At 49.4% G+C, this 10,364-nt stretch overlaps 3 protein-coding genes across 3 annotated transcripts; 2 read left to right on the top strand and 1 right to left on the bottom strand.

Annotated features, from left to right (window-relative positions):
* The first annotated feature begins 1,877 nt into the window (after positions 1–1,877).
* Positions 1,878–6,344, top strand: schA (serine/threonine protein kinase SCH9). Its single transcript, XM_057146632.1, has 4 exons — positions 1,878–2,489; positions 2,969–3,665; positions 3,734–4,206; positions 4,273–6,344. The coding sequence occupies exons 1-4, from the start codon at positions 2,434–2,436 to the stop codon at positions 5,708–5,710; spliced, it is 2,664 nt and encodes an 887-aa protein (XP_057014518.1). The 5' UTR covers positions 1,878–2,433; the 3' UTR covers positions 5,711–6,344.
* Positions 6,345–7,073: 729 nt separating this feature from the next.
* On the top strand, positions 7,074–7,565 carry N7473_000691 (uncharacterized protein; the record flags this gene model as incomplete). Its single annotated transcript, XM_057146631.1, has 1 exon — positions 7,074–7,565. The coding sequence occupies one exon, from the start codon at positions 7,074–7,076 to the stop codon at positions 7,563–7,565; it is 492 nt and encodes a 163-aa protein (XP_057014517.1).
* Positions 7,566–8,021: 456 nt separating this feature from the next.
* On the bottom strand, positions 8,022–9,729 carry N7473_000690 (uncharacterized protein; the record flags this gene model as incomplete). Its single annotated transcript, XM_057146630.1, has 2 exons — positions 9,324–9,729; positions 8,022–9,263 (listed from the first exon to the last, which is right to left on the bottom strand). The coding sequence occupies exons 1-2, from the start codon at positions 9,516–9,518 to the stop codon at positions 8,022–8,024; spliced, it is 1,437 nt and encodes a 478-aa protein (XP_057014516.1). The 5' UTR covers positions 9,519–9,729.
* Between the last annotated feature and the right edge of the window lie 635 nt (positions 9,730–10,364).

The raw sequence follows: 10,364 nt of genomic DNA, 5'->3' as shown, positions 1-10,364 counted from the left end.
CAATGGATTTTACTTTTGTAGGCGGACCAACGTCTTCCAGAGCTCGAACAGAGAGCAGCGTTGCTTTATCCTTTTCCAATCTACGATTCATGATCCTCCTTCATATTATCCCCACCATGCTGTAACAAGCTTGCATTGTTTTTGTGGCATGTATATATGACCACAACTTCGGGCAGTTCTATCGATCCATCCAGGTCGGACTGACATGAGGTTAAGACCCCTATGGTGGGTGCCCTATGACGCAGTTAGTGGAGATCACCGGGTACCTGTACTTCAATAGTCGCCCTGCTAGTTTGAAGTGCTACAGTACGGTGAGAGAGAAAGCCCGTATTCTATCGAAACTGCAGTCAGGAGTACTGTACATGAATCACGAATTTATCACATACCTCCCAAAAAGACGCGGAAGTATTTCAAGCGCCATGGGGGCAAGCCACGGGAGGGCCTGGTAGGTCGAAGGAATGTAGCGATGGACAGTCACCTTCTTCCATGCAAGGGGAAACTGGCATGACGCTGGGCGCCGCACGATCGCGATTGCACGTATTTGAAGAATTGCCGATCGGACTCGATCATGGTTACACGGGATTGGATATCCATGGATGTCTAGAAAGAAAGAGAGAGAAGAGGAGGTGACATGGGAATCGCGGGGGTGGTTCTCCATCCAGAAGATTGAGAATTGGACTGTGACTGGGTCCACTATGTTGTACTGCCTGACGAGCGAGAGGAGAAAGACGAGAATGTACGGAGTACATACTGTACTTTGTACCCCGCCTTGAAAGCGGAGATGGCGGAGATTCTCGTCTATTCGGTCGGGTATACGCGATAATGGGAAGGAAGGGAGGTCGAAAGAAATCAATTTGGTAGAGAATTCGATCAAGCAAAAGAGCAGTAGTATGTATGCATGCTGAAAGAGGCGAATTTCAAGATTGCCCACGTGCCAGTAGAAGAAGTAAGTGCTAGGCCACCCCCGATGGATGCCTTGCCTTTGCTGGACTGGAATCGCCAACACGTCCATTCTTGATCAGATTCATGTCGTGTATCGGGGGAAGAAAGGCGTCAGGAATTTTCTTAGAGTCCTGATACACTTCAGTCTCCCGTGGCTGATGCAAATCATGGGAATCGATTGGTTCACCCTGGGAACAATGATCTTCATTGTGATAATCATAATTCCATATCTGAATAACTCAAATAATTATTTTAAATAATTTCATCACCAATCAATAAATCATTGGCTGGCTGGTTCCTGCACAATACTCCGTGCTGCCATGCTGCATGCCGAGTACAGCACTGTCAGTCTACATAGTTCGAGTATAGTAATCCTAAGTATACGGAGTATCCGAACAGGAAGAATCAGTCCGCCACTCGAGAAACTCGGGAGAGGGACAGCATTCAAAAAGACTCCACCAGGGTTTTTTATTCTTTGGGTCTGGGTTCTGCCATACAAATAATAATGGCCCAATTTCTGGTTGGTTTGATTGCGGCGTATTCCCCCCCCTTCGGTCTCTCCACTTTTGAGGGATTTGCCTCCCTGCCGGTCTGCTGGTTCAACTGGATCACTGGTTAGAGGGACTCGGTCGCCCTCCGGACTGGTGGATTTGGCCGTGGAAAGAGAGGGCGAGGTCATCGTACAGCTAAACGATCATAGAAGCTTGACTCGGTCGCAACTGACTAGAGACCACGATGATAGCTCAAACTAAAGATAGGTGCTGGTCAGTAGTTTCTTTGAAATACTCACTGACCTCTTTTCTATCGACTCGAACTCTATATACAAAGAACCCTTCTCTCTACGAGAACGCCCCGTCTTATTCTAAACCAATCCCACCTGCACTCAGCTGATGGTCAGCCTTTTTTCTTCAGCCCTTTGATCATTTTTTTACTTATTTGAGTAGTTAGCCACAGCCCCCAAGTGGTTTAAAATCAGAATAAAGAGCCCAATGGCTGAATGAAGAATCTCTCCTTCTGTTTCTTTGGTTCCGACCTGGGCTTCTTATTAAAACCACCGGGTCGACTCCTTTCGAGTCTCCTCGAATCCCAGTTCGACTTGATTCTTTGAATCCATGAACTTTCTCGCGTCTCATAATTTCTCGACTATTTATAGGGAGACCACAATAGCTGTACCGAGATATTGTCTATATAATAATCTCCAACCTCTCCTCCTCCTCCTCATTGGGAGCCGAAGCCGATCGGGGACCTCCATCCCGCAATCTCCCTTAGCTCATCAATCGGGCGGCGTCAAAGTTTCTTTTTTTCCCTCTTGACTCTTGACCTACACAGTCCAACTTAAGTCCACCACCAACACCAACTCAGCCACTAACCAACCAACCCGCCATCGCCGTTTTTCTCTTCTTTCTTCCACCTCTTCCTTCCTCCGCCCCCCACCCCGCCTAACGCCTCGTCTTCTTATTATCTGGCGGAGGTCTCGTTGATGGAAACGCAATGGCTGCTGCGAGTGGAACTGAGCTGCACGCCGACGGCGACATGAAATCACCCATGTGAGTCATGCTGCTTTGAATCCTGCCATTTTGAATACTGCTCTACACCTTCCTACTCTGTTATCTTCCCTCCTGCCCTCACGACTTCATGGTGGGGGATCAATAAAAAGTCGGTCTCGGGACTTCGAGGGTTGCTCAAAAAAGAGGGTCCGCCATCCCCTCTCCCCTCACACCGCATTGCATGGACGATTATCCCCTGCAGACCTTGTCTCATGAGGCCTGATCCCCGATCTATACAATGCCAGAGTCTGGAGATTTTTTTGGGTCGAATTCGGCCTTGACATTCCCCCCACTTACTTTGGACTTGCCGGACGTTTCCTGCAAAAGAAACTGCATGATCGTCCCGGTCGCACGTGGAGATCTTGGAGATCTGGACATGACCGACCGATGAGATGTCTATATATATTCCCTATCCCACACCAGCACTCGTTGTCCGCACTTTCAACCATGGCAAATGCTAATCTTCTGCGCCCGTATAGCTCCAGCCCCGAAGACGACATCCCCGACCAGATCGGGTCAAACGGGTCCACTCCCACGGGCATCGCAACCCCTCAGCCCGATCCCGCGGACAAGCGTCTGCCCTCCATCATGCATAACTACTTCCAGGTTGGTTCTTTCTCTGGTGAAAAAGCGAATTTGCCCCGGCTCTGGTCATATCTCTCGAAGTCTTCCTCGGTGGATCCCTCTCCATCACAAACACCCACACAATTCTCCTCCACCACTACCACCACCACCACTACCCATCACCCGAGCACCTCCTCCGAGTCCTTCGTCATGATGGAGCGGGAGGATGGAGAGGGTTTAGATAAGATGGAGGTGATGCCTACCACCAACCTTCCTACTCCGCCCCATTCTTTGCTCCAGCAGGAGTCAGACGAGATGGACCTTGCGTCGAGTCTCGAGCAGACCGACGGGCCTTCGATATTTCATATGTTGAAGAAATATCTCAACCCGTCCACCTCCGTCCCTCCTTCTCGCCGTCAAACTTCCCTACCAGTCTCTAGCGTCTCTGATGACCCCGTTCTTGCCACACATTTTTCCAATCCATCTATTCCTTCTGCTTCTTCCGATGCTGCTTTTTGCCCCTCTGAAGCTCCTTTGCTCAACCACGAGATGCCGCACGTTTCCATATCTTCCGAGAACCTTGCCAAGCTGACTGGAAACGCACCCGATGGGGTGCGTCTCAAGAATACCCCCCGTTGACTCCCCGGGCCATGTCCAACGACGACCAATCGGCCGACAAGAAGTCCGTCACCTCCGCCCCGCGCGCGAGCGAGTCCGAGGAGTCGCAAGAGGAACAGCAACGGCAAGAGCAACAACCACACTCGGACGGTATGGACAGTTCCACCGACGAAATCGCTATGAAGCTCGACGAGGCTTTCCCCCGCCAATCCAGCGCCTCCCCTCAGAATGGAGCTCCTGTGGGGCCACTGAAGGGTAAATTGTTTGTGAAGATCTCCGAGGGCCGCGGATTGCGCCCCAGCTTCGATCCCTACGTCGTTTGCGTTTTCGAGTGGAACGAGTATATCTCCGGGGGTGCCCGATCTGGGGAAGAGGAGAAGAAGCGGCGGCAGATGCAATCGGATGCCGAGGCTGGTATTCCCATGGCCATCCCGATGAAGAGCCGCCAAAGTAGCTACAACAGTGCCCTGGACGGGCACGATCACAAGGGGCGAACCCCCGTGACGGATCCCCATTGGGATCATGAGGCGGTCTTGTAAGCTTTTCCTTGTTCCTGTATTCGCTGTTCCAAGTCCGCTCTCGTGCTAAATATTTCTTCTAGTGATGTACTCGGTGACCAGTCCGAGGTCGATGTTACCGTTTACGACCGCAGCAACCAAGAGGCGTTCCTGGGCCACGTGCGCCTCGCCATCAATCTGAAGGAAGACCACAGCCGGTTGGAAGGCTGGTTCCCACTGGTCGCTCGTGCTGCGGGAGACAGCCAGGTGTCGGGCGAGATCCATCTGCAGATGCGATTCGAGATGACGGAGCGTAGACAGGTGGGCCCGAACGACTTCCACATTCTGAAGCTCATCGGCAAGGGAACCTTCGGTCAGGTCTACCAGGTTAAGAAGAAGGATACTGAGCGGATCTATGCCATGAAGGTCCTTTCTAAGAAGGTGATCATTCAAAAGAAGGAGGTAGTGCACACATTGGGCGAGCGCAACATTCTCGTGCGCACTGCAATGACGGCGTCGCCGTTTATCGTTGGTCTGAAATTCTCTTTCCAGACCCCCACGGATCTGTACCTGGTCACGGATTACATGTCTGGCGGTGAACTGTTCTGGCATCTCCAGCGCGAAGGTCGCTTCCAGGAGGCCCGTGCCAAGTTCTACATTGCCGAGTTGATCTTGGCACTACAGCATCTGCACGATCATGATATCGTGTACCGCGATTTGAAGCCGGAGAATATCCTGCTTGACGCTAACGGTCACATTGCGCTGTGTGACTTTGGCCTTTCCAAGGCCAACTTGAGCCAAAACGATACCACCAACACGTTCTGTGGTACCACCGAGTATCTTGCCCCGGAGGTCTTGCTGGACGAGCAAGGATACACCAAGATGGTTGATTTCTGGTCTTTGGGAGTCTTGGTCTTTGAGATGTGTTGTGGTTGGAGTCCGTTCTACGCCGAGGATACCCAGCAAATGTACAAGAACATTGCTTTCGGCAAAGTGCGGTTCCCCCGCGATGCGCTCAGCACCGAGGGTCGGAATTTCGTCAAGGGTCTGCTGAACCGGAATCCCAAGCACCGACTCGGCGCCAATGGCGATGCGAAGGAGCTTATGGCACACCCCTTCTTCAGTGATGTTGACTGGGAGGCCTTGGGCCGCAAGCAGGTCATTCCCCCATTCAAACCAAAGCTGCAGTCCGATCTCGACACCTCGAATTTCGACCCGGAGTTCACCAATGCCCTGGAGACCAACAACTCCCTGCATGAGCGCGCAGCCGCTCTGGCTAATGGCTTGATGCCCGGGTCCACCCCTCTGTCTCCTGGCATGCAAGCCAACTTCAAGGGCTTCACCTTTGTGAACGAGAGCTCGATCGACCACCACCTTAAGCACGACCCTGCTGACCGGATGGACGAGGACCCCATGCACGAGGAGTCATGGCAGCGCACGCACCGGGCTACGAACTCGAACGATCAGCGCATGAGCGGCGTTCAGAAGACGGACGGGACGGAGCCAGGGATCTTCAACGTTGACGACAATTTTGACATGTGATTACGTATCTCCTATTGTTCTCTCTCTTTTTCCTTTCGTCTCTCATTGCATGATCATGGAGTCCTGATCCGGCATAAATTTTGTCCTTGTCCTTGTCTGGTATATGTCTCTGGATGCATATCTTGGTAGCCCGCAGCACGAGTATGGGGTCTTATCTAGTATTTGTTTCCATCACGTTTTCCTTCTCACGTTACCCCTGTTACACCTGTTCTCTTGCTTTTAACGCCTCATTCTTGTTTCTCTGTCTCTGCCCGGGTGGTGGTTTTGGTCTCTGGCTTCATTTCGACTTCGATCTCGAATTTCCAACTTGCCTCTTCCCTCTTCTGCACTCTTCGCAGCTGTTGCTCTTTTTTCCCCGCATGTATGGCTTTTTCGCGATCATGCTCGTGTTCCTGTTCCTGTTCCTGTTCCTTGTTCCTGGTCTGGTCTGACAGATGATGAAATGCCGCTTTCAATCACGGTCTTGATGATTGTGTCCCAATTGTCTTCCCACCCGCGTTCTGTTCGGCAGTTCAGCTACATACATACCCCCGTCCCTTTTGAATTCTGAGTTGTTTGGTAGTACTCAGGAGGGCTTGCATTTTCTCTTATTATTCTTGCGCTGAATTGATATTTCGCGGTTTCTGGTTCTCAACCTGGGCTTTCTTTCCTCGTAGTTTATGTATAAAACAACTAGTAGTTGGACATTTTGTGTCTTTGGTAGGATTGAATGCATAGCTGTTTTGTTTCAAGATGAGTGGAGGTGATTATATAGAGGCCCGAGGTCTCCATGGTGCTCACTGGTGTACGGTGGCGGTTCAAAAATTTGAAGCTGGAGACCAGCGAAACCGCCTAACAGATACGCTTCCACCTCTTGTCTTTTGAAGGGTCTTTTCAGAGGTCATTTGAATCGTCTTTTAGATAGCTTATGTATCACTCTTTAGTCTAATATCCAACTGGTGACTGATAAAATGATCCTAAACATTGGTCATTATTTCATCAAACTTTCCAACCCCACTATACTACCTACATCCACAAATGAAGGGATTATAACCTGCACATCTACACATTCACAATGCTATTCTCTAGATCGAAGCCACATGGAAGCCCCGAAGACTATAATTAGTCACTTTCCTCCGCTGGGTCGGTCTAGATATGTGCCGAAGTCTATGGACCCTCATACTCCTTTCAGTAATCCAGTCCTGTCGAATTGTGGGTCTCCGCGGGGAAGTATATAAATCACAACCCTGACAGGATAATGTACGATCTCATCGTCAATTTCATTTTAAACCCCATCTATTTCTCAATCCTCCATTGAAAAAACCCAAAGCTCTATTGCTCCTGCTTAAATCAATTCAACATCCATCAACACGAAACAGAAGCCATGGATCCCCACCTCTACCTCACCAACATGCCCACCCCTCAACCACCATCAACCCCCAGAAGAATCTCAATCCCAAAAACAAAAGCAACCATAATCCCCTCAACATACACAACAACCAAACCCCCAGAATCCTTCCCAACTACCGCAAACGGCACCCTAACCTGGCACACCCTAATCTCGCAACCGCAAACACCAACCTCAGACCTCTCCGCCGGCATCGCAGTCTGCCCGCCTCGCACAGGACACCTTTGTCCGCACCGTCATGTGCAAGCTGAGATATACCATATCCTAGAGGGAGTGGGCGAGGTTACGATTGATGGGGTTGTTAATAAAGTTGAGGCGGGGAGTACGGTGTTTATTCCCGGTGATGCGGAGCATGGGGTTGTTAATACGGGACTGGAGGATTTGAGGTGGTTTTATGTTTTTCCGACGGGGGCTTTTGGGGATGTTGTTTATAGATTTGAGGAGGGGAAGAGATTGGCGAAGCTTTAGGGGTATGTACAGGTTGAGCGAGAAGGAGTATTTGACATATCTACTTTAGTGGACCAGTTTGAGGACTGCTTTCTTATTATATACTATGACATGCATAAATCTAGTGGTCCGGTCATAGGGAGAGGTTGAGTGGTTAAGATTCAGTTCGTTTTCAGTTCGTTTTCAGTTCGTTTTCAGTTCGTTTTTAGTGGCGTGCTTTTTAGTCCTCTTTGCAGACCTCTTCCTAGACCTCCTCCGTGTTCAATTTTACAAATATCTTCATGTCTAATTTGCTAAGGTAGGTAAATTAGACAATTACATATATAATTACGACATCATTATGCCCCATAACATATGTACTATATCCCTACTCATAGACCATCTGCAAGGCCCAGTGGCTCAATGCTCAGCTAGCTCGACATTTAACATTCCGTGATGACAGTCTTAACGCTTGTATAGCGTGATAGAGGGCTTCCTTCAGAGTCCCTCAAGGATCTTGGGAATAAGACCCTCGTCAAACTCCCACAGTTTCGTCTGAAAGTTGACTGAAAAGGCACCACCCGTCCACCATGTACATCGAGCACCTTGAAGTTTGTATAAATCCTGATAGAACCCATTCTTGACCTCGTCAACGGAGACACGAGCATGCATGGGACCGTGTGCAGAGAAAGCAGCCCAGTTGAGCTTTTGGGTCTGGTGTGCTGTTCCAGACAAACGGCCAGCTTGCAGCAAAGTGTTGAAGCTACTCTGAGCCAGTGTCTTGGCTTCAAGAGCGGTAGTTGTTTTGTTGCCAATGATCATTACGCGGAATAAGTGCTCGAGACCGGTGTACTCGAAGTTTGCGACCATAGGCTCATCCTGGAAGACGAGGGTATGGTTTGGCGCTGCGGATGAGGGCAGATTGAAGTAGTAATAGCTCGCGTTAAAGACGGAGTTGTCGACTAGGCCCGTGAATTCGTTGGAGTAGGTGAATTTGGCTAGGGTGTCTCGCTCAAATGAATTGAGATCCAGAGGAGCCACATTATCGTCAGTAGGCTCAATGGCAACGAGGAGCCGACGTGCGACAATTTGGGTTATCTTTCCAGTCTTATGATTGCGGACAGTAATATTGACACCGGAGTTGGTGCGGCGACTGTTAATCACGGTGCTCGTGTACAACACATCATCACCCAGGTCCTTGGCAATGGCATTGTAGAGGGCCTGGTTACCCCCAGAAGTAGGTGTGAATAAGCCCATTTGACCCGTCAACCCTCGTGCCATGTCCCAGCCAAAGCTCTGCAGCACAAACATAGTAGCCACTTCGCTCATATTGCCCACTCCAAGACCAGTGGTCGAGTAGATGATAGGTGCACCGTCTTCGAGGCCATACTTGGTTAAGAATTCCCCGAATGGAATCAGAAGATCCTCGGGTATGCTGTCAGGATCAGGAAAGTTCCAGTATCCGGGTTGCAGCATAGACTCCCATGGCTTGATTACGTCGAGGAATTTGGCGATTGCTGTGATCTGCGCCGTCAGGGATGGGGGTTGAAAAGCGACTTCGGCGCCGGTATTGAAATCGATGTACTCGGTGATTAGCATGGGACTGCTCGAATTACTGCTGACTGAGATATCGAATCGGTCGAAGAAGTCCTTGGCTTTGCTCACGTTGAGGAAGCTCTGAACACCAAAGTCATACGTTGCGCCGGTCTTTTCATCCACATAAGTGTCGACCATACCGCCCTTTATGTCGACTTTCCATTAGTACTCGCCAACAGTTCGATCAATTTGGAGGAGGGTTACCAGGATGCTCTGTTGCTCAATCAATGCGATGGACTTGTTGAAGTCATCGCGCAGCCGCACGGCAGCGTAGGCACCGGAAGCACCTCCGCCGATAACCACAACATCTCGATGGAGGATATCCGGGGATCCATCGGCAGTAACAAGAGGCATAATAGCACTTAACAGGCTTATAGCTATATATGCCAGGGAAGACATTGTCACCTACTTATAGGGTTCAAGATGCTGGGTTCGAGGCGGTTGTTGGAGAGCGAAGCCTTTGTGAGAGCCACCAGTTTCAACTTTGGGAATCAGAACTAACGAGAAATCTACTTCACTCAGAAAAGAGACGACTCGCGTAAAAAGTTTCAATGAAAAAGGTATTGAACCCGGGGATGGAAGCTGCCAGTTCAATGAAAGGCTGGACAGGTACTGGGTACTCTTGAATCAGGAGAAAATGTGCGATTTGTGGGTCAGCGAAGAAAGATAAAGGATTTCAGCACGGAGGAAAGAAGATCAGCGTATTGGTCTATCTCAATTGGTGGATTTTAACATGATTATGTCGTTAGCTGCATATAGTCTGCAACCGCAATTTAAATGGATGGGAGGAGGCCTAACGGCTAAACTCTGGCCAATGAGCGTTGTCTAGGGCTACATCCGCATTTGGTCCCCACGCTACAATACACAAGTAAGCCTGCATAATTGGATATATATTTATATTGTAAAATACTTCTCCGGTCTAGATATCAAGGATACAGTGTGCCTGTTCTCTACTATATCCGAAATAGAATAGCCTACCGTGCGAAAGCACAAGTTGGCATGCAAGTAGTAGCCTTGGCTAAATCGAAGAGAGCTAAGGAAAGCAAAAAACGGGTATCATTCTCCTTGATATGCAACAATTGCATTAAATCGAAGGGAGCCTCAGAAAAACAGAAAAGCAAATAGCGGGTATCATGCTCCTTGATATGCAGAAATACCGTTGAATCGAAGGGCAAAAAATAAGAGCAAAAAGAAAAGCAAAAAAAAAGCAAAAAAGAAAAGCAGAAAAAGGAAAAGCAAGAAAGC

The sequence above is a fragment of the Penicillium subrubescens genome (assembly GCF_028828155.1).
Source record: "Penicillium subrubescens strain IBT 31985 chromosome Unknown utg000001l_segment0_segment0, whole genome shotgun sequence".
NCBI classification, from domain to species: domain Eukaryota; kingdom Fungi; phylum Ascomycota; class Eurotiomycetes; order Eurotiales; family Aspergillaceae; genus Penicillium; species Penicillium subrubescens.
The sequence above is the reverse complement of the archived record's forward strand: the minus strand, read 5'-3'. Positions and strand labels throughout refer to the sequence as shown.